Source organism: Hyla sarda, chromosome 9, assembly GCF_029499605.1.
Source record: "Hyla sarda isolate aHylSar1 chromosome 9, aHylSar1.hap1, whole genome shotgun sequence".
Classification (NCBI taxonomy): Eukaryota; Metazoa; Chordata; class Amphibia; order Anura; family Hylidae; genus Hyla; species Hyla sarda.
The window spans coordinates 168501298-168524577 of NC_079197.1; the positions used below are offsets into that span (position 1 = coordinate 168501298).

At 45.0% G+C, this 23280-nt stretch overlaps 1 protein-coding gene across 1 annotated transcript in view; it reads left to right on the forward strand.

Annotated features, from left to right (window-relative positions):
• SLC44A4 (solute carrier family 44 member 4) overlaps window positions 1-11982 on the forward strand; it is a 74294-nt gene extending 62312 nt beyond the window's left edge. Inside the window, exons 14-22 of the mRNA XM_056537973.1 lie at window positions 288-390; window positions 3731-3987; window positions 6029-6123; window positions 6345-6448; window positions 7244-7317; window positions 10708-10778; window positions 11079-11173; window positions 11294-11378; window positions 11809-11982. Coding sequence (XP_056393948.1) covers window positions 288-390; window positions 3731-3987; window positions 6029-6123; window positions 6345-6448; window positions 7244-7317; window positions 10708-10778; window positions 11079-11173; window positions 11294-11378; window positions 11809-11936 — 1012 coding nt within the window. The 3' untranslated portion in view covers window positions 11937-11982. The remainder of the gene's footprint in view (window positions 1-287; window positions 391-3730; window positions 3988-6028; window positions 6124-6344; window positions 6449-7243; window positions 7318-10707; window positions 10779-11078; window positions 11174-11293; window positions 11379-11808) is intronic.
• The last annotated feature ends 11298 nt before the right edge of the window (window positions 11983-23280 follow it).

A 23280-nucleotide genomic window follows, 5' to 3' on the forward strand; every position in this document is an offset into this window, starting at 1 on the left:
CATTGGGAGTCATGCTAGGGACTAGGAAAGACATTTGGAGTCATGCTAGGGACTTGGAGAGAGATTGGAAGCCATGCTAGGGACCAGGAAAGACATTTGGAGTCATGCTAGGGACTTGGAGAGAGATTGGAAGCCATGCTAGGGACCAGGAAAGACATTTGGAGTCATGCTAGGGACCAGGGAATAGATTTGGAAGCTATGCTAGGGACCAGGAATGAGATGGGAAGCCATTCTGGGGATTAGGAATAACACGGAAAGCCATGCTTTGGATCCTTAACATTCTTCAGATACCTGGCCACCTCCGGAGCTCCATTATATGTTGTGTCCACCTTGAACAGTAGTGGCCCGGGGTGCTCCAACATAACTGGTAATGTTTCCTGTGACCCAATGGTGAGTATGGCGCACATTATGTCTAATTATAAAACAATGTTTTATCAGGCTAGATTTTACTTCGGCTGCATTCACATGTAATACGGACGCATGTCTTTGTCTTCACGTTATGAATTATTGCGATTTATAATGCTGTTCGTTCGGTTCATTAAACCTACGATTGGCTGGGACTTGTATCCGTAATAACACACCTGTAAATGTGGCCTAAAGGTGTGTCCGGCTTGGGCAATATTGATGGCCCATCCTTAGAATAGGCCAGGCATAGACAACCTTCGGCACTGCAGATGTTATGGACTACATCTCCCATAATGCATTTTGGCTGTAAGAGCATCAAGGGAGATGTAGTCCAAAATATCTGCAGTGGCGAAGGTTGCCTGTGCTTGAAATAATCCATTAACATTTCTCTATCGGCTCCATTGGGGGGACACAGACCGTGGGTGTATGCTGCTGTCTCTAGGAGGTGTGACACTATGGTAATAAAAAAAGTCGGCTCCTCCCAGCAGGATACACCCGCCTTCAGGCTCTGAGAACCCACCAATCAGTTGACTAAAGGAACTGCAGTTTCCTGGCAAGCACTTTTCATTGTATACTGGGCACAGCGCTGTACATTTCGTTATGGCTGTGCCTGGTATTGCAGCTCAGTTCCCATTCAAGTGAGAGAAAACTTGGCTTTATATAGGTTCTCCCCTTAAATGTATTTGTATCTGTAAGAAGCCTTAGACCTGTGTGCATTTAGAGATGATCAGTCTTTCCCACTCCTATTTATATTGATAAAGCAATTCATATATATATATATATATATATATATATATATATATATATAAATCTAATAATATACTTTATTTATTTCATTTTTATATATATTTATTTTATTTACATAGATGGCTCATACAGTTTAATCATTATTTCACTACCGTGCCCATTTCCCTCCATTTCTTTTTTGTTCTCTTTCCAACTATTATTGGTTCCTGATGTTTCTTTGTGTATGATTGCTTGCATGCATCATATAGTCCTGACAATTATAAATGGAAGCAACACCCTAAAGTTAAAGTTCCCTAAATGTATGGGGAACATCCTAGTGCAGTGTTTCCCAACCAGGGTGCCTCCAGCTGTTGCAAAACTACAACTCCCAAGATGCCCAGCATGCTGGAAGTTGTAGTATTGCAACAGCTGGAGGCACCCTGATTGGGAAACACTGGCCGAATGTGTTTACTATAACATTCCACTCACACAAGAGTCTTCATGGCCATTATATTAATTTCCTTCTCCCTTTAGAAAGATACTAAAATTGAAAGCTTAAAGACAATAAGGTGAGATCCCATGTTTGGGGATCATAACCAATTATATCACCTTTAATTAAGATGGTGAGGACCTGATACGCATGGTTATTCAAGAGTTTACACTTTATTTACAAAAGACCAGACAAGCCCTTGATGTTATGTATGTACAGTGGGGCAAAAAAGTATTTAGTCAGCCACCAATTGTGCAAGTTCTCCCAAATTTGCAAATTATGGTGGAAAATAAGTATTTGGTCACCTACAAACAAGTAAGATTTCTGGCTCTCACAGACCTGTAACTTCTTCTTTTAGAGTCTCCTCTGTCCTCCACTCGTTACCTGTATTAATGGCCCCTGTTTGAACTTGTTATCAGTATAAAAGACACCTGTCCACAACCTCAAACAGTCACACTCCAAACTCCACTATGGCCAAGACCAAAGAGCTGTCGAAGGACACCAGAAACAAAATTGTAGACCTGCACCAGGCTGGGAAGACTGAATCTGCAATAGGCAAGCAGCTTGGTGTGAAGAAATCAACTGTGGGAGCAATTATTACAAAATGGAAGACATACAAGACCACTGATAATCTCCCTCAATCTGGGGTTCCGCACAAGATCTCACCACGTGGTGTCAAAATTAGAGATGAGCGAACTTACAGTAAATTCGATTCGTCACAAACTTCTTGGCTCGGCGGTTGATGACTTTTCCTGCATAAATTAGTTCAGCTTTCCGGTGCTCCGGTGGGCTGGAAAAGGTGGATACAGTCCTAGGAAAGAGTCTCCTAGGACTGTATCCACCTTTTCCAGCCCACAGGAGCACCTGAAAGCTGAACTAATTTATGCAGGATAAGTCATCAACTGCCGAGCCGAGAAGTTTGTGACGAATCAAATTTACTGTAAGTTCGCTCATCTCTAGTCAAAATGATCACAAGAAAGGTCAGTAAAAATCCCAGAACCACACGGGGGACCTAGTGAATGACCTGCAGAGAGCTGGGACCAAAGTAACAAAGGCTACCATCAGTAACACACTACACTGCCAGGGACTCAAATCATGCAGTGCCAGATGTGTCCCCCTACTTAAGCCAGTACATGTCTGGGCCTGTCTGAAGTTTGTTAGAGAGCATTTGGATGATCCAGAAGAGTATTGGGAGAATGTCATATGGTCAGATGAAACCAAAGTAGAACTTTTGGGTAAAAACTCAACTCGTCGTGTTTAGAGGAGAAAGAATGCTGAGTTGCATCCAAAGAACACCATACCTACTGTGAAGAATGGGGACGGAAACATCATGCTTACGGCTGTTTTTCTGCTAAGGGACCAGGACGACTGCTCCGTGTAAAGGAAAGAATGGATGGGGCCATGTATCATGAGAGTTTGAGTGAAAACCTTCTTCCATCAGCAAGGGCATTGAAGATAAAACGTGGCTGGGTCTTTCAGCATGACAATGATCCCAAACACACTGTCCGGAACACCAAAGGAGAGGCTTGATAAGAAGAATTTCAAGGTCCTGGAGTGGCCTAGCCAGTCTCCAGATCTCAACCCATAGAAAACCTTTGGTGGGAGTTGAAAGTCCGTGTTGTCCAGCGACAGCCCCAAAACATCACTGCTCTAGAGGAGATCTGCATGGAGGAATGGGCCAAAGTACCCGCAACAGTGTGTGAAAACCTTGTGAAGACAGAAAACGTTTGACCTCTGTCATTGCCAACAAAGGGGATATAACAAAGTATTGATATAAACTTTTGTTATTGACCAAATACTTATTTTCCACCATAATTTGCAAATAAATTCTTAAAAAATCCTACAATGTGATTTCCTGTATTCTTTCCCCCCATTCTGTCTCTCATAGTTGAGGTTATAACCTATGATGAACATTACAGCCTCTCATCTTTATAAGTGGGAGAACTTGTACAATTGGTGGCTGACTAAATACTTTTTTGCCCCACTGTGTGTGTGTGTGTGTGTGTGTATATATGTATGTATGTGTGTGTGTATATATATATATGTATATATATATAAAATTATTATTATTTTTTTTATAGTGTAATATCTATACTTTGCCTCTTGCAGACATTTGACATTCCCAGCACCGGCTGCCCTGAGGCTCGCTGTATTTTCTACAAGTATAATACCGAAGGACTCTTCCAGCAAAACCTCTTTAACCTGCAGATCTACAATGTCTTCGGCTTCCTATGGTGCATTAACTTCGTCATCGCCCTTGGCCAGTGCGTCTTAGCCGGGACCTTCGCTTCCTATTATTGGGCTTTCCACAAACCTAAAGATATCCCGTACTTCCCCGTGTCTGCCGCTTTCATGAGAACCTTGAGGTGAGCCATATATATCCGTGTAGGGACAATCCTGTAACCTGCAGCATTTCCTGTAGCCCCATACTTGGTTGGGCACACAAGTATCGGGCTATAATCTCTTAAACTAGTGTTTTATATCGAAGGATCAGTGTATATGGAGGCCACATAGACTTTAAAGGAGTATTCCAGGGAAAAACTTTTTTTTATATATCAACTGGCTCCAGAAAGTTAAACAGATTTGTAAATTACTTCTATTAAAAAAATCTTAATCCTTTCAGTACTTATGAGCTGCAGAAGTTAAGGTTGTTCTTTTCTGTCTAAATCCTCTCTGATGACACCTGTCTCGGGAAACACCCAGTTTAGAAGCAAATCCCCATAGCAAACCTCTTCTAAACTGGGCGGTTCCCGAGACAGGTGTCCTCAGAGAGCAATTAGACAGAAAAGAACAACCTTAACTTCAGAAGCTTATAAGTACTGAAAGGATTAAGATTTTTTTGATAGAAGTATTTTACAAATCTGTTTTTTTTTTTTTTTTATAGATCATCTGGCTCCAGAAAGTTAAAGTTTTTTCCTGGATAACCTCTTTAATGGCCCATGCCTTTATCTCTGTGAAGGCAAGATCCTTGTGAACAACAATTTTTTCCTATCTTATCCATGGAAACACATAGGCCTGCAATAGAGCTGTATACCCAATACCCAAAACAATAAAAGATGTTTAAAGGGGTACTCCGCCCCTGGCATCTTATCCCCTATCCAAAGGAAAGGGGATAAGATGTTAGATCGCCGCGGTCCCGCTGCTGGGGACCCCAGGGATCGCTGCTGCAGCACCCCGCTATCATTACTGCGCAGAGCGAGTTCGCTCTGTGCGTAATGACGGGCGATACAGGGGACGGAGCAGCGTGATGTCATGGCTCCGCCCCTCATGACATCACGGCCTGTCCCCTTAATGCAAGTCTATGGCAGGGGGCGTGATGACCGCCACACCCCCTCCCATAGACTTGTATTGACGGGGGCGGGCCGTGACGTCACGAGGGGCGGAGCCGTGACGTAACGATGCTCCGGCCCCTGTATTGCCCGTCATTACATGCAGAGCGATCTCGCTCTGCGCAGTAATGATAGCGAGGTGCTGCAGCAGCGATCCCCGGGGTCCCCAGCAGCGGGACCCCGGCGATCTGACATCTTATCCCCTATCCTTTGGATAGGGGATAAGATGTCTAGGGGCGGAGTACCCCTTTAAGCAAGATTTATTTTAATTTTATTTTTTTACAAAAGTTGCTATTTTATTTGATTGAGCATGCTGGGAGTTGTAGCCTTGCAGCAGCTGGAGGCACACTGGTAGGGAAGCAGAACACAAGAACAATACGAACAGAAATGGTGAATGACATTCTAAAGTTGAGGCATAAAGAAAATGCCCAAAATTCATGCAGAAATTCCCCTGCGATCCGGATTGCAAATCTACGGCATGTTCTTTTTAGTATTTGATGTGCAGATGGTTTGCAGTAGGTCAAAAATTTGTGGGAAATCAAAATCCACAATAAATTAAATACAATTAAAATAGAAATACAATAAATAAAATCAATTTTACTGCAAAAGTTGGAAATTTTCTGATTTTTAAGCACATTTATGTATTTATTTTTTAAATGTTGTATTTATTCATTTATTTTTATTTTTTTTATTTTTTTCATATTCCAAACCAAAATCCATAGGAGAAAATCTGTGAATAAAATCGACACAATTTTGGGAAAAAATGCAGCAATGACCATACTCTACAGCAGTGGTCTTCAATCTGCGGACTTCCAGATGTTGGGAAAACTACAACTCCCAGCATGCCCGGACAGCCAACGGCTGTCCGGGCATGCTGGGAGTTGTAGTTTTGCAACATCTGGAGGTCCGCAGGTTGAAGACCACTGCTCTTCAGCAGTGGTCTCCAAACTGGGAGTTGTAGTTTTGCAACATCTGAAGGGACACAGTTTGGAGAACATTGCTCTATAGGGGGCATAGTGCCCATGGCAAGCTCCATGTTCCCCTTTGTGACCCCTCGGTGTCTCTCTTCCCCCTCCAGGTATCACACTGGGTCACTGGCCTTTGGGTCTCTCATTCTCACTATTGTTCAGATGATCAGAATCATCCTGGAGTATCTGGACCACAAGCTAAAAGGTAACACTTAATATAAGACGTCACAATGTCTAGGCCAGTGGTCTGCAAACTGTGGACCTCCTGCTGTTGCAAAACTACAACATCCAGCATGCACGGGCATGGTGGGACGTCCACAGATTGAAGGCCGAGAGTCTATTTTGAATATATAAATCCAGATACAGAAAAAACAGTCTCTAATGTAAAAGTCTCCACCTCTGTGTAATAATAACTCTCTCCACTAGGGGCACAAAACCCATGCACCCGCTTCCTCCTCTGCTGCCTCAAATGTTGCTTCTGGTGTCTGGAGAAGTTTATCAAGTTCTTGAATCGAAACGCTTATATTATGGTAACCCCTATCTCAACACATTATCCTTCTGAAAAGTTGTATATAATGCTTTAGCGGTTTGATATTTAAAGGGGTTCAGAACGCTGGAGCCGGCGCTGGGAGCTCGTGACGCCATAGCCCTGCCCTCTCATGACGTCACGCCCCCTCATTGCAAGTCTATGGGAGGGGGCGTGACAGCCGTCACGCCCCCTCCCATAGACTTTCATTGAGGGGGCGGGGTGTGAAGTAATGAGGAGGCGGGGTTATGGTGTCACGAGCTCCTGGCTCCAGCGTTCGGAACAGTTCCAAACGCTGAGCAGCGGAGTACCCCTTTAAGGAGGTTAACGTTCTATGTAGATTGCAATAGTAAGGGCCCATGCACACTACGGATTATTCAGAGCAGAATTCCACGTGCAGCAGTCTCTGTCATGATTGGTACTTAAAGGGGTAGTCCAGTGGTGAAAAACTTATCCCCTATCCTAAGGATAGGGGATAAGTTTGAGATCGCGGGGGGTCCGACCGCTGGGGCCCCCTGCTCACCACTGGGTTCACCACTGGACTACTCCTTTAATGGCTATGTGGACACTGAGCACCATCCCGCTGATTGGGCAGAATTCCGCCAAAAGAATTAGCAGAACTTCGATAGTGTGTACAGAGCAGCAGAATCCCAGTGAGAATGTCTGTAGTGTGCATGGGCCCTTAGATGTTGGAAACAGTTAAAAAGCAACGCAGGGGGCAATGCCACCTCAATTGGGGAGTCAATATTTTTCCTATAAGATGCTAATGTTCTGATCTGCTCTTCTCCTTCCGGTGCAGATCGCAGTGTATGGAAAGAACTTCTGTGTTTCTGCTAAAAATGCCTTCAAGCTGCTGATGAGAAACATTGTGAGGTGATTTATACAGCCCCGTCATACCATGTCATTCACCTGTCTGTATATGTATCTCCTGCTCATCCCACAGGGCGACGTCTATGGAAAACAGGGTGAATAATGTGTGGTGAGTTGGTGAGTGGAGTAGGTCATGGCATGGAGTGAATAATGTGTGGTGGGTTGGTGAGTGGAGTAGGTCATGGCATGGAGTGAATAATGTGTGGTGGGTTGGTGAGTGGAGTAGGTCATGGCATGGAGTGAATAATGTGTGGTGAGTTGGCATGTGGAGTAGGTCATGGCATGGAGTGAATAATGTTTGGTGGGTTGGCATGCGGAGTAGTTCATGGCATAGAGTGAATAATGTGTGGTGAGTTGGTGAGTGGAGTAGTTCATGGCATGGTGTGAATAATGTGTGGTGAGTTGGTGAGTGGAGTAGGTCATGGCATGGTGTGAATAATGTGTGGTGAGTTGGTGAGTGGAGTAGGTCATGGCATGGAGTGAATAATGTTTGGTGGGTTGGCATGCGGAGTAGTTCATGGCATAGAGTGAATAATGTGTGGTGAGTTGGTGAGTGGAGTAGTTCATGGCATGGTGTGAATAATGTGTGGTGAGTTGGTGAGTGGAGTAGGTCATGGCATGGTGTGAATAATGTGTGGTGAGTTGGTGAGTGGAGTAGGTCATGGCATGGTGTGAATAATGTGTGGCGAGTTGGCATGTGGAGTAGGTCATGGCATGGTGTGAATAATGTGTGGTGAGTTGGCATGTGGAGTAGGTCATGGCATGGTGTGAATAATGTGTGGTGAGTTGGCATGCAGAGTAGGTCATGGCGTGGAGTGAATAATGTGTGGTGAGTTGGCATGCAGAGTAGGTCATGGCATGGTGTGAATAATGTGTGGTGAGTTGGTGAGTGGAGTAGGTCATGGTATGGTGTGAATAATGTGTGGTGAGTTGGTGAGTGGAGTAGTTCATGGCGTGGAGTGAATAATGTGTGGTGAGTTGGCATGTGGAGTAGGTCATGGCATGGTGTGAATAATGTGTGGTGAGTTGGCATGTGGAGTAGGTCATGGCATGGTGTGAATAATGTGTGGTGAGTTGGCATGTGGAGTAGGTCATGGCATGGTGTGAATAATGTGTGGTGAGTTGGCATGTGGAGTAGTTCATGGCGTGGAGTGAATAATGTGTGGTGAGTTGGTGAGTGGAATAGGTCATGGCATGGTTTGAATAGTGTGTGGTGAGTGGAGTAGGTCATGGCATGGTGTGAGTAATGTGTGGTGAGTTGGCATGTGGAGTAGGTCATGGCATGGTGTGAATAATGTGTGGTGAGTTGGCATGTGGAGTAGGTCATGGCATGGTGTGAGTAATGTGTGGTGAGTTGGCATGTGGAGTAGGTCATGGCATGGTGTGAGTAATGTGTGGTGAGTTGGCATGTGGAGTAGGTCATGGCATGGTGTGAATAATGTGTGGTGAGTTGGTGAGTGGAGTAGGTCATGGCATGGTGTGAATAATGTGTGGTGAGTTGGTGAGTGGAGTAGGTCATGGCATGGTGTGAATAATGTGTGGTGAGTTGGTGAGTGGAGTAGGTTATGGCATGGTGTGAATAATGTGTGGCGAGTTGGTGAGTGGAGTAGGTCATGGCATGGTGTGAATAATGTGTAGTGAGTTGGCATGCGGAGTAGTTCATGGCATGGTGTGAATAATGTGTGGTGAGTTGGTGAGTGGAATAGGTCATGGCATGGTGTGAATAGTGTGTGGTGAGTGGAATAGGTCATGGCATGGTGTGAATAATGTGTGGTGAGTGGAGTAGGTCATGGCATGGTGTGAGTAATGTGTGGTGAGTTGGCATGTGGAGTAGTTCATGGCATGGTGTGAATATTGTGTGGTGAGTTGGTGAGCGGAGTAGTTCATGGCATGGTGTGAATAATGTGTGGTGAGTTGGTGAGTGGAGTAGGTCATGGCATGGTGTGAATAATGTGTGGTGAGTTGGTGAGTGGAGTAGGTCATGGCATGGTGTGAATAATGTGTGGTGAGTTGGTGAGTGGAGTAGGTCATGGCATGGTGTGAATAATGTGTGGTGAGTTGGTGAGTGGAGTAGGTCATGGCATGGTGTGAATAATGTGTGGTGAGTTGGTGAGCGGAGTAGTTCATGGCATGGTGTGAATAATGTGTGGTGAGTTGGTGAGTGGAGTAGTTCATGGCATGGTGTGAATAATGTGTGGTGAGTTGGTGAGTGGAGTAGGTCATGGCATGGTGTGAATAATGTGTGGTGAGTTGGTGAGTGGAGTAGTTCATGGCATGGTGTGAATAATGTGTGGTGAGTTGGTGAGTGGAGTAGGTCATGGCATGGTGTGAATAATGTGTGGTGAGTTGGTGAGTGGAGTAGGTCATGGCATGGTGTGAATATTGTGTGGTGAGTTGGTGAGCGGAGTAGTTCATGGCATGGTGTGAATAATGTGTGGTGAGTTGGTGAGTGGAGTAGGTCATGGCATGGTGTGAATATTGTGTGGTGAGTTGGTGAGCGGAGTAGTTCATGGCATGGTGTGAATAATGTGTGGTGAGTTGGTGAGTGGAGTAGGTCATGGCATGGTGTGAATAATGTGTGGCGAGTTGGTGAGCGGAGTAGTTCATGGCATGGTGTGAGTAATGTGTGGTGAGTTGGTGAGTGGAGTAGGTCATGGCATGGTGTGAATAATGTGTGGTGAGTTGGTGAGTGCAGTAGTTCATGGCATGGTGTGAATAATGTGTGGTGAGTTGGTGAGTGGAGTAGTTCATGGCATGGTGTGAGTAATGTGTGGTGAGTTGGCATGCGGAGTAGTTCATGGCATGGTGTGAATAATGTGTGGTGAGTTGGACTTTGCATGAGGAACTAAACATGGCTTGTTGTGACCAATGTTTGATGTGATGTTGACTCACTGACCTGAGCTTGATGTGTTCATTTTGAGTAACTTAACAAAACTGAGTATGACTTCACATGGATTTGGCACATTTAGAGAAACGTGTGATTTGCCATGTTCTGAGTAACATATGACCGGGCTCGTTGAGTTGAACTTGGAGTATTAAGCGTTATGGTGGACATCACATATACAGTATACCTGGACTTAATATGTTCTGACTAGTGTGTAATTTGGGACATTGAGCCACACCCTGTGCCTTCCGCTTGACCTGCGGCTGGACACTCGGCTGGACTTGGCATGTTGACTTGGTGTGTCGTGTGTGATTTCGGAATGTTCTGAGTATTCGGTGACTTCTCCTGTTGACTTGGATGTAGTTTGGCTTGGCCGTGTCTATCGTCCCTGTGTGTTTTAGCCTCTTCTGTCGTCCCCGTCTGCATGTTCACCTACCTCTCACTTCCTCACTGTAGCTCTTTGTGTGTCTGACCCTACAATTTACTGACACCTCTGCTTCTCTCCGCAGGGTGTTTGTCCTGGACAAGGTCACAGATTTGCTGATCTTCTTTGGGAAGCTGATTGTTGTTGGTGGAGTAGGTGAGGAGCCTGAAAAAACTCATTGAAAAAATCCCTTTCCAGCTATTTAAAAAAAATAAAAATTCTAGTCTTTTCACGGGTTCAATGGTTCAAACATGAGGCCCATGTGATTCTACCACAATATTAATGACTGCACCTCAGCATTGGTCAAATTATTGGAAATGTTTGGGGGGGGGGGGGGGAAATATTGTCATAATGGCCTCCAAATTCCCTGGCTCAGTGTCGCTACTGTCTTGACATAGTCCTTCTCCTCCATCTTGTATGTCTCAGACACTTATGTTCTGTCTTCTGATCCCTTAGGAGTCCTTGCGTTTTTCTTCTTTTCTGGTCAATTACCAATTCCAAACGATGCCTTTAAGTCACCAACTTTGAACTACTACTGGATACCAATTTTGGTGAGTGCTACAGAGGGCACCTTCTAGATATGGTCATCGATGGGAATACTTAGTAATAACAGGGTTTGTCCATTGTGGTGGTGCGGGGGTTCTCACATGTTGTGTACTTTCTCCTTGCAGACTGTGGTGGTGGGGTCATACATGATCGCTCAAGGCTTCTTTAGCGTGTACAATATGTGTGTGGACACCCTCTTCCTGTGCTTCTGTGAGTATATATATATGTATATATATGTATATAATTATTATGTGTGCCTGAAAGGGTTTGCATTATACTTGGGGACCCTTTTTTTTTTCCTCTCTCTTTTTGCAATGCCCTCTTTAGGGTGAGGCAACCAGAGTTATAGCTCCAACAGCCATAAGGACTACTAGGCCCGGCCTGAAACCCTGTAGGGTCCTAGACTAGCAGTGGGATTGTGGAACAACTTCTCCCCATTGACATGAGATTTGCTTCTCCTCTCACCACTCTTGTCCTCAGGTTGGGTGCGGTATTGCAGCTCCGTTCCATTGAAGTGAATGAATCCAAACTGTAATACCACACACAACCTGAGGACAGAGGTGGCACTGTTTTTGGAAGAAATGACATCTGTTTTTTCCTTTTAACCCCAACCCTTTGCTAATTTGACTTGTTTTCCCAGTGGAAGACTTAGAACGCAACGATGGTTCCCCAGAGAAGCCATATTACATGCCAAAGTCTCTGATGTCCATCCTGAACAAGAAGAACCGATCTGCAGAGTCCGAAGGCAAAAAGAAGAAGAAAAAATAATCACTTTGCCGGAGGAGATTCACATGTGATTTTATTATTATTATTATTATTATTAACATTTTTTTATTTTTGTTTTGGCGCCTTCTGCAGATTTCAAGGCGGCCATTTTGTTTACATTTCACTAATCCAACACTTCAATGAAAAAGAAGGATAACAGCCAAAGAAAAATGGCTGACACTGGCTTTAGTTGCCGCACACGAATGACCATGTGTTGGTAGAGAAGTACCATGAGCACATGACATTGGCGCTCACTGCCACGTATGGGAAGGTGATTGCTGGTTACCTTACGGCGGCCATCTTACCTGACGTGCTGTCGAGAGTCAAGACATTTCCTGTGTGGCTAACGTGAGTGAGGAGAATCGGTCACAATGTCTGACTAATCCTTCTGTGACCTCATAACTGTGAATACGGCTTCTTGCTTCTTTCCTATTTTTTCTATTGTTCTCTTATTTTGTAGGCGGCCATCTTGGACCAGTAATACAGTCTATCATTGCACTAGAAATCCATTAGTTCTTATGGCACAGTATTTGTCAAACAGGCTGCCTCCAGCTGTTGCAAAACTACAATTCCCAGGATGCCTGGACAGCCTTCGGCTGTCCAGGCATCCTGGGAGTTGTAGTTTTGCCACAGCAGGAGGCACCCAGGTTGGGAAACACTTATGGTCAGTAGAAGCCTGTTGGGACCCTTATTGCCCATATTACTTATCTTAAAGGGGTATCCCAAGCCTTTTTAATAATATTCTGCAGACATAAAGGAAGAATAGAAAAAACAAAAAACATACTTACCTCTTCCCGGTCCCCCTCAGCTCCTGTTTGGCTTCATCCACTCCCCCGATATTCTGTCTTCTTCCTGCTTCAGCTGCAGGACCTGTCTGTTGAGCCAGTCCTTAGCTGACATGGGACATTGCTGTGGCCAGTAAATGGGGCGGCAGGTCCTGCACAGAGCTCTGGTCTGGACCAAAACAAAAAGGGAGCTGTGGGGGATCGGGGCTAGGTAAGTATGAAATATTTTAAATTTTTTCCCTGCCCCAGCCGCATATTATGATTATTAGTTTTATAGGGCTGGAATACCCCTTTAGGGTCTATTCACATGTAGTGTATTTCATTATGTGATGCACTGATGGCAGTCACAAGAGCGAGCTCCCTGCTGCGGCTGTGTGTCCGCTCGTAGAGACTAGTGTTGCTCGCGAATATTCGCAATTCGAATATTATTCGCGAATATCGCATATAGCGCTATATATTCGTAATTACGAATATTGTTATTTATTTTATTTTTTTTTCTTCACAGTACACATCACAGTGATCACCCCTCTCTGCTTCCAGCTTGTGTGGTGTAAAGAAGGTTCTAATACTACTGTGCGAGACTGGCGTGCGAACATTCGCATATGCGAAAATTAGCATATGCGAAAATTAGCATATGCTAATTTTCGCGTATACTAATTTTGTATATGTTAATATTCACATATGTTAATTTTCGCATACGCGAATATTCGCATATGCGAAAAATAAAACGAGAATATAACGAATATGCGAATATTGGCGAATATATGACGAATATTCGTCCATATATTCGCGAATTCGAATATGGCCTATGCCGCTCAACACTAGTAGAGACTGACTTCCCACTGTAGACACTGTGGGGGAGATTTATCAAAACCTGTGCAAAGGAAAAGTTGCCCAGTTTTCCATAGCAACCAATCAGATCGCTGCTTTCATTTTGCAGAGGCCTTGTTAAAAATGAAAGAAGCGAGCTGATTGGTTGCTATGGGCAACTTTTCTTCTGGAAAGGTTTTGATAAATCTCTCCCTGTGACTGCTTGGAGCAGATGCACTGTGGGAAATCCGCCGCTACCTTTGGACACACAGAGCTGCCCGGCCGCAGCAGGGAGCTCGCTCTTGTGTCGGTCTTCGGTGCATCCGCAGCGTGAAATGCATACTGCAGATGCATTACTTGTGACCCTACCCTTAAAGGGGCACTGTGTTTACAAAAAAAAAAAGTTCTATGTCAGAGAGACATATCAAAGTTTTGATCAGTCAGGGGCTGAGTTTTCAGACCCTGACTGATCACTAGGTCGAGCCAGGAGAAGTGCACGTGGTTTTCTCCCGTGGTCTCGCAAAGTAAGTCATAAAGATGTCCTCATCTCTAATCAGGCATGGGTGGAAGGATGTCTTGTTGGGATTATCACTGTGAGGCCATGTTCACAGTGTGTTTTTAGGCGAAAAAATTGCATTCTTAAAGGGGTACGCTGGTGGAAAACTTTTTTTGTTTTACATTTTTTTTATTTTTAAATCAACTGGTGCCAGAAAGTTAAACAGATTTGTAAATTACTTCTATATAAAAGTCTTAATCCTTCCAGTACTTATCAGCTGCTGTATGCTCCAGAGGAAGTTGTGTAGTTCTTTCCAGTCTGACCACAAGTGCTCTCTGCTGACACCTCTGTCCGTGTCAGGAACAGTCCAGAGCAGGAGAGGTTTGCTATAGGGATTTGTTCCTACTCTGGACAGTTCCTGACATGGACAGAGGTGTCAGCAGAGAGCACTGTGGTCAGACTGGAAAGAACTACACAACTTCCTCTGTAGTATAAAGCAGCTAATAAGTACTGGAAGGATTAAGATTTATAAATAGAAGTAATTTACAAATCTGTTTAACTTTCTGGCGCCAGTTGATAAAAAAAAAGTTTTCCCCGGAGTAGCCCTTTAAAATGGCAGACAAATTGCTTCTGTATTTTTACTATTAGTGTGTTCTATATAAGCCTATGGGAAAGTGGCTGTCTGTGCGCACAATATGTAAAAAAATGTTTTTTCTTTAAATTTAACAGCCACTTACATGAACATGTCAATTATTTACGCCTAAAAATACACTGTGTGAACAAAGCCTAATAATTCACACTAAAATAAAAACCAAAGAATGGCAGTAAAAAAAAAAAAAAAAAGTATAAAATCTAATCCATTCTATGAAAATCAGCCATCACAACCGTAATTCCAATGTCCGAATTACATCTACGTTTATTTTCTGACATGACACTAGATGGAATCCCCCTTTAAAAAGGGTTTGTCCAGGACTAGGAAAACATTGCTTTCTTCCAGAAACAGCACCCCTCTTGTTTTCAGGCGGTGTGTGGTATTTCAGTTCCATTATAGTGAATAAAGTTAAAGGGGTACTCCGCCCCTAGACGGATAGGGGATAAGATGTCTGATGGCGGGGGTCCCCGGGATCGCTCTGAAGCACCCGGCGTTCATATAGAATGCTAGGTGGGGGTTGTGTCGTCATGGCCATGCCCCCTCAATGCAAGTCTATGGGAGGGGGCGTGACTACCGTCACGCCCCCTCCCATAGACATGCATTGAGGGGGCGTGGCCATGACAACACGACCCCCACCCAGCGTTAGGAACAAAATGTTCCGCCGCTGGGGGAGCGGAGTACCCCTTTAAATTGCAATACCACAAACAACCTGAGGACAGGGGCGGTGCTGTTTTTGAAAGAGAGCCCTTATCCTAGATAACCACTATAACCACCATTGTGCTGGGACACAAGGACGCCATCTTTAAAGTGAAGCAAAGAGAAGAGGCCAGACAGAACTGCAGCGCACTTTACCGTATATATCCTAATACGTTGTGTAGGAATCTCTGATCACATCTACCGCGTATAGATTTTTATATGTTCTCTATCGTATGTACATAACCTGTATATTGTGTGTCTATAGATTTATAGAAGAGAAGTATTTTCATAAGAGTTTAATAAATTGACAAATTCTATCAATTTATCCGATTTCTCATTATTATTCTACAGAGGAGACGTTACAAAGTATCATGATACCTAAAGGACACCTATCTGGTAGAGGGGAAATAAATGTTTTAGGATGTAGCGTCCCTTTAAGAGGCGTGCACATAATATATAATCATTAAGGGCTCAAATTAGTCAGAGGTTTGATGTATGACAGCTGTCAGGGAGACCGATTATGGTGGAATTCATGAATTATGCTTTTGGTTTACCTATAGAGACACCTAGTGGTAGGACTGGGTATTACAAAACAAAATGAATTATAACTCAGGTTTTACTTGTGAAGAGTGTGAAATAACCTACATACCTGGTGCAAAAGCTGACACTCAACCTTAGTTTTTCTACATATAAAAGGGTATAATTGTGCACTGTTCACATGTTGTAGTTCCATGGTAGTATGGTTATGGTACCGCAGCATCTTTACTGTGATTATACAGTAATGAAGGGGGAGAAGAAAAGTTGGTATCACATAAAGCACAAACATGCAAAGAGTTGCAGGGATACTGTTTTAGTCCCTGGACAAAGTACATTTTACTATCATACTGTTACAGACCAAATCCTGTATACTGAGACCAATGTTGTCAAAATGCAAGGAGAGATATTATTTCTATACATATTACCATCATACGGTTACTGACCAAATCCTGTATACTGACCAATATTACCATTAATACCAGTATACAAGGAGGAATACTATGACTATACATATTACAATCATACTGTTACTGACCAAATCCTGTATATTGAAACCAATAATACCCGTATACAAGAAGGAATATAATCACCATACATATTACCACTATACTGTTACTGACCAAATCAAGTATACTGAGACCAATATTCCCAATAATTCCGGTATACAAGGAGGAATATTATCACCATACATATTACCATCATACTGTTACTGACCAAACCCAGGTTGGGGGGGATTTAGAGTAGACTGTTCTCACCAGTTTGTGGGAGCCAGTTGTTAAAATGACAGCTGCTTCCTCGAACCAGGAAGAAACACAAGCTGTGCACCGGTTCGCCTGCTGCCTGTTCTTTGATCGGAATCGTCCACATTTTCTTTTCTTCTCCATCAGGCCCGGAGCATCTTGAAGACTTCTTCCAGCTACAACTCCTCTCCACAGAATCTGTCAGACAAATATTGTAGGCTCCTCGCAATCCTCTTACAAATTCCCCATAATGTATTGCCCCACACAGTAATAGTGCCCACTATATTCCCTACATAGTAGATATGCCCCTCTGTGACTCCATTAAGCAGTTTGGCCCCTCTGTGTCCCCATATAGTACAGGCTGCCTCCTGTACCCCTATATAATAAAAGGCTCCTCTGTGCCCCCATATAGTACAGGCTGCCTCCTGTACCCCCTATATAGCATAAGCCTCCTCTGTGTCCCCATATAGTACAGGCTGCGTCCTGTACCCCTATATAATAAAAGGCTCCTCTGTGCCCCCATATAGTACAGGCTGCCTCCTGTACCCCCTATATAGCATAAGCCTCCTCTGTGTCCCCATATAGTACAGGCTGCGTCCTGTACCCCTATATAATAAAAGGCTCCTCTGTGCCCCCATATAGTACAGGCTGCCTCCTGTACCCCCTATATAGTATAAGCCTCCTCTGTGCCCCAATATAGTATAAGCCTCCTCTGTGCCCCATATAGTACAGGTTGCCTCCTGTACCCCTATATAGAAAAAGCCTCCTCTGTGCCCCCATATAGTACAGGTTGCCTCCTGTACCCCTTAATAGTATAAGCCTCCTCTGTGCCCCATATAGTACATGCTGCCTCCTGTACCCCTTTATAGTATAAGCCTCCTCTGTGCCCCCATATAGTGCAGGCTGCCTCCTCTGTGCCCTATATAGTACAGGCTGCCTCCTGTACCCCTTTATAGCATAAGCCTCCTCTGTGCCCCATATAGTACAGGCTGCCTCCTCTGTGCCCCATATAGTACAGGCTGCCTCCTGTACCCCTTTATAGTATAAGCCTCCTCTGTGCCCCATATAGTACAGGCTGTCTCCTGTACCCCCTATATAGCATAAGCCTCCTCTGTGCCCCCATATAGCATAAGCCTCCTCTGTGTCCCCATATAGTACAGGCTGCCTCCAGTACCCCTATATAGTATAAGCCTCCTCTGTGCCCCCATATAATACAGGCTGCCTCCTGTACCCCCTATATAGTATAAGCCTCCTCTGTGCTCCCATATAGTATAAGCCTCCTCTGTGCCCCCATATAGTATAAGCCTCCTCTGTGCCCCCATATAGTATAAGCCTCCTATGTGCCCCTATATAGTATAATCCTCCTGTACCCCCTATATAGTATAAGCCTCCTCTGTGCCCCCATATAGTATAAGCCTCCTCTGTGCCCCCATATAGTATAAGCCTCCTCTGTGCCCCTATAGCTTCCTCTGTGTCCCCATATAGTATAAGCCTCCTCTGTGCCCCCATATAGTGCAGGTTGCCTCACGTGCCCTCTATTTAGTATAAGCCTCCTCTGTGTCCCCATATAGTATAAGCCTCCACTGTGCCCCATATAGTATAAGCCTCCTCTGTGCCCCTATAGCTTCCTCTGTGTCCCCATATAGTATAAGCCTCCTCTGTGCCCCCATATAGTGCAGGTTGCCTCACATGCCCTCTATTTAGTATAAGCCTCCACTGTGCCCCATATAGTATAAGCCTCCTCTGTGCCCCCATATAGTATAAACCTCCTCTGTGCCCCCATATAGTATAAGCCTCCTCTGTGTCCCTATATAGTATAAGCCTCCTCTGTGCCCCCATATAGTACAGGCTGCCTCCTGTACCCCCTATATAGTATAAGCCTCCCCTGTGCTCCTATATAGTATAAGCCTCCTCTGTGCCCCCATATAGTATAAGCCTCCTCTGTGCCCCCATATAGTATAAGCCTCCTCTGTGCCCCCATATAGTATAAGCCTCCTCTGTGCCCCCATACAGTACAGGCTGCCTCCTGTACCCCCTATATAGTATAAGCCTCCTCTGTGCCCCCATATAGTATAAGCCTCCTCTGTGCCCCCATATAGTATAAGCCTCCTCTGTGCCCCCATATAGTATAAGCCTCCTCTGTGCCCCCATATAGTATAAGCCTCCTGTACCCCCTATATAGTATAAGCCTCCTCTGTGTCCCCATATAGTATAAGCCTCCTCTGTGTCCCCATATAGTTTAAGCCTCCTCTGTGCCCCATATAGTACAGGCTGTCTCCTGTACCCCCTATATAGCATAAGCCTCCTCTGTGCCCCCATATAGCATAAGCCTCCTCTGTGTCCCCATATAGTATAAGCCTCCTCTGTGCCCCCATATAGTATAAGCCTCCTCTGTGCCCCATATAGTACAGGCTGCCTCCAGTACCCCTATATAGTATAAGCCTCCTCTGTGCCCCCATATAGTACAGGCTGCCTCCAGTACCCCCATATAGTATAAGCCTCCTCTGTGCCCCCATATAGTATAAGCCTCCTCTGTGCCCCCATATAGTATAAGCCTCCTGTACCCCCTATATAGTATAAGCCTCCTCTGTGTCCCCATATAGTATAAGCCTCCTCTGTGCCCCCATATAATACAGGCTGCCTCCTGTACCCCCTATATAGTATAAGCCTCCTCTGTGCCCCCATATAGTATAAGCCTCCTCTGTGCCCCCATATAGTATAAGCCTCCTCTGTGCCCCCATAGAGTATAAGCCTCCTGTACCCCCTATATAGTATAATCCTCCTGTACCCCCTATATAGTATAAGCCTCCTCTGTGCCCCCATATAGTATAAGCCTCCTCTGTGCCCCCATATAGTATAAGCCTCCTCTGTGCCCCTATAGCTTCCTCTGTGTCCCCATATAGTATAAGCCTCCTCTGTGCCCCCATATAGTGCAGGTTGCCTCACGTGCCCTCTATTTAGTATAAGCCTCCTCTGTGTCCCCATATAGTATAAGCCTCCACTGTGCCCCATATAGTATAAGCCTCCTCTGTGCCCCTATAGCTTCCTCTGTGTCCCCATATAGTATAAGCCTCCTCTGTGCCCCCATATAGTGCATGTTGCCTCACGTGCCCTCTATTTAGTATAAGCCTCCTCTGTGTCCCCATATAGTATAAGCCTCCACTGTGCCCCCATATAGTATAAGCCTCCTCTGTGCCCCCATATAGTATAAGCCTCCTCTGTGCCCCTATAGCTTCCTCTGTGTCCCCATATAGTATAAGCCTCCTCTGTGCCCCCATATAGTGCAGGTTGCCTCACGTGCCCTCTATTTAGTATAAGCCTCCACTGTGCCCCATATAGTATAAGCCTCCTCTGTGCCCCCATATAGTATAAACCTCCTCTGTGCCCCCATATAGTATAAGCCTCCTCTGTGTCCCTATATAGTATAAGCCTCCTCTGTGCCCCCATATAGTACAGGCTGCCTCCTGTACCCCCTATATAGTATAAGCCTCCCCTGTGCTCCTATATAGTATAAGCCTCCTCTGTGTCCCTATATAGTATAAGCCTCCTCTGTGCCCCATATAGTACAGGCTGCCTCCTGTACCCCCTATATAGTATAAGCCTCCCCTGTGCTCCTATATAGTATAAGCCTCCTCTGTGCCCCCATATAGTATAAGCCTCCTCTGTGCCCCTATATAGTATAAGCCTCCTCTGTGCCCCCATATAGTACAGGCTGCCTCCTGTACCCCCTATATAGTATAATCCTCCTGTACCCCCTATATAGTATAAGCCTCCCCTGTGCCCCCTATATAGTATAAGCCTCCTCTGTGCCCCCATATAGTATAAGCCTCCTCTGTGCCCCCATATAGTATAAGCCTCCTCTGTGCCCCCATATAGTATAAGCCTCCTCTGTGCCCCCATATAGTATAAGCCTCTTCTGTGCCCCATATAGTGCAGTGACTATTTAGTAGTACCACCAGGCTGGGGGAGGTAAGGGAATGTTTTCTTGGTTCACTCTGGCTCCTCCGATCCCTGAGGATGGATGTAGGACTTCTCTAAGTCCTACCAGGTTCCCCCCCCCCCCCCCCCCTCCCTGGCTCTGGCCGCAGGAGACTGGCAGCAGGTATATGCACCAACCACAAGGGCCATGGATGGATTCCAGAAACATGACAGCGAGTTTCCCTTTACTTCCCCGGCCTTTATAGTCCCCAGATCATAATCCCATAGAGCAGTGGTCTTCAACCTGCGGACCTCCAGATGTTGCAAAACTACAACTCCCAGCATGCCCGGACAGCCAACGGCTGTCCGGGCATGCTGGGAGTTGTAGTTTTGCAACATCTGGAGGTCCGCAGGTTGGAGACCACTGCCATGGCGCATCTCTTGGATGCGGTAGAACGATCTATGAGACATGTCAGGACCTCTGTCTAATGTGCATAAACCGAGTGGTGACCCTGTCCGCACGGGCCGATATTCCTGCAGAACGGTTTTATCAGTTCTATCATTGCTGTAGAAATAATGCATTTCTAGATGGAGGAGTTGGTATATAGCGGTTATTAAGTGTATTTACAAACAATTGATAATCCGCCACCTACCAGGTTCCGTTATGGCGGTAATTACCTACAGGACAATCGGACGTGTATTAATATATAGACATTTTATTCACATTTTATTCATTACTGATTACATCCCCGGAACATGAATAATTACAAACATTAAGAGCGTTAGTTTAGTAGAGGCGATCGCGAGTATAAAGGCCGTCATATCAGGCTGACAGCGCAGACACTTGCTGGCAGTGGTCGCCGACTACATTAAAAAAAAAATATATATATAATTTATTAACCCATTTCCTGAGCTGAGGCTGCTGGGTAATTCTTCTGACCAGGCACCGAATACACTTTTTCTACTAGCTGGCAGTGATGGCGCTGGTCTGGCATTCTGTACAATCATGGCAAACATGGCAGTTCCTAGAACAGTGGTCTCAATCTGTGGACCTCCAGCTGTTGCAAAACTACAACTTCCAGCATGCCCGGACAGCCGTGGACTGTCTGACCTGACCGAGTTCCCCCAGGGTAAAGATTATTGGTGTTCGCCTGGTAGGGGGCATCTGTGACCCGAGTTGATGAGTTGATGGATGTGTCGGTCTATTGTTTCCTTATCACAAGGACCAACATCGACAGCCACAGCTTGAAGAGCACATTGTCAAATTAATGCAAAACCACGCCCGCCCCCCACCAATTACTGATTTGAGGTGTGTGTGTGTGTGTTTTTTTTGGGAGGCGGTTAGTCTTCAATTTGTCAAAGTGCTCTTCAGTCCCTCGCGTCAAGCTTTGACTTTCAACCACAGCTACTTCTGTCTGCAGAGGTTTTGCTGGTCTTTGCTTACTAAGTTGTGATGAAGAAACAAAAAGACCTCGACACACCCATCAACTCGGCAGCTCGGGTCACAGACGCCCCTACTAGCCAAGCACCAATAGGTCATTTTGTCAAACCCATGTTTAGTCAGGGCCATCAGATTAGACAACATCTATTGTTGTGTCCCGTTTTAGCTTGTGAAGACCAAATTAGAGTCTTTTCTGGAGACATGTTCTCCGTGATCTTTCTGTGGAATAGTGTTTCCCAAACAGGGGAGGCCTCCAGCTGTTGCAAAACTACAACTCCCAGCATGCCCAGACAGCCTTTGGCTGACCGGGCATGCTGGGAGTTGTAGTTTTGCAACAGCTAGTAGCACCTTGTTTGGGAAACACTGCTCTACAAGAACACCACGGAGAGCAGACTATATTCTGGATTGGAGAACAAGTCTCCAGAATAAGACTCTAATCTGGTTTGGGGAATAGGTCTCCAGAAGAAATGCCTCTAATCTGGTTTAAAGAACAAATCTCCAGGAAAAGTCTCCAGGAAAAAAAAAAACATCTAATCTGGTTTGGAGAACAGGTCTTCAGAAAAGGGCCCTAATCTGGTTTGGAGAATGTGAACAGGTCTCTCGAGAAAAGTCTCCATAAAAATAATAATCTGGCTTGAAGAACAGGTCTCCAGAACAAGTCTCTAATCTGGTTTGGAGAACAGGTCTCCAGAACAAGTCTCTAATCTGGTTTGGAGAACAGGTCTCTAGAAAGGTCTCCAGAACAAGTCTCTAATCTGGTTTGGAGAACAGGTCTCCAGAACAAGTCTCTAATCTGGTTTGGAGAACAGGACTCCAGAACAAGTCTCTATTCTGGTTTGGAGAACAGGTCTCCAGAAAGGTCTCCAGAACAAGTCTCTAATCTGGTTTGGAGAACAGGTCTCCAGAACAAGTCTCTAATCTGGTTTGGGGAACAGGTCTCCAGAAAGGTCTCCATAACAAGTCTCTAATCTGGTTTGGAGAACAGGACTCCAGAAAGGTCTCCAGAACAAGTCTCTAATCTGGTTTGGAGAACAGGTCTCTAGAAAGGTCTCCAGAACAAGTCTCTAATCTGGTTTGGAGAACAGGTCTCCAGAACAAATCACTAATCTGGTTTGGAGAACAGGTCTCCAGAACAAGTCTCTAATCTGGTTTGGAGAACAGGTCTCTAGAAAGGTCTCCAGAACAAGTCTCTATTCTGGTTTGGAGAACAGGTCTCCAAAACAAGTCTCTAATCTGGTTTGGAGAACAGGACTCCAGAACAAGTCTCTATTC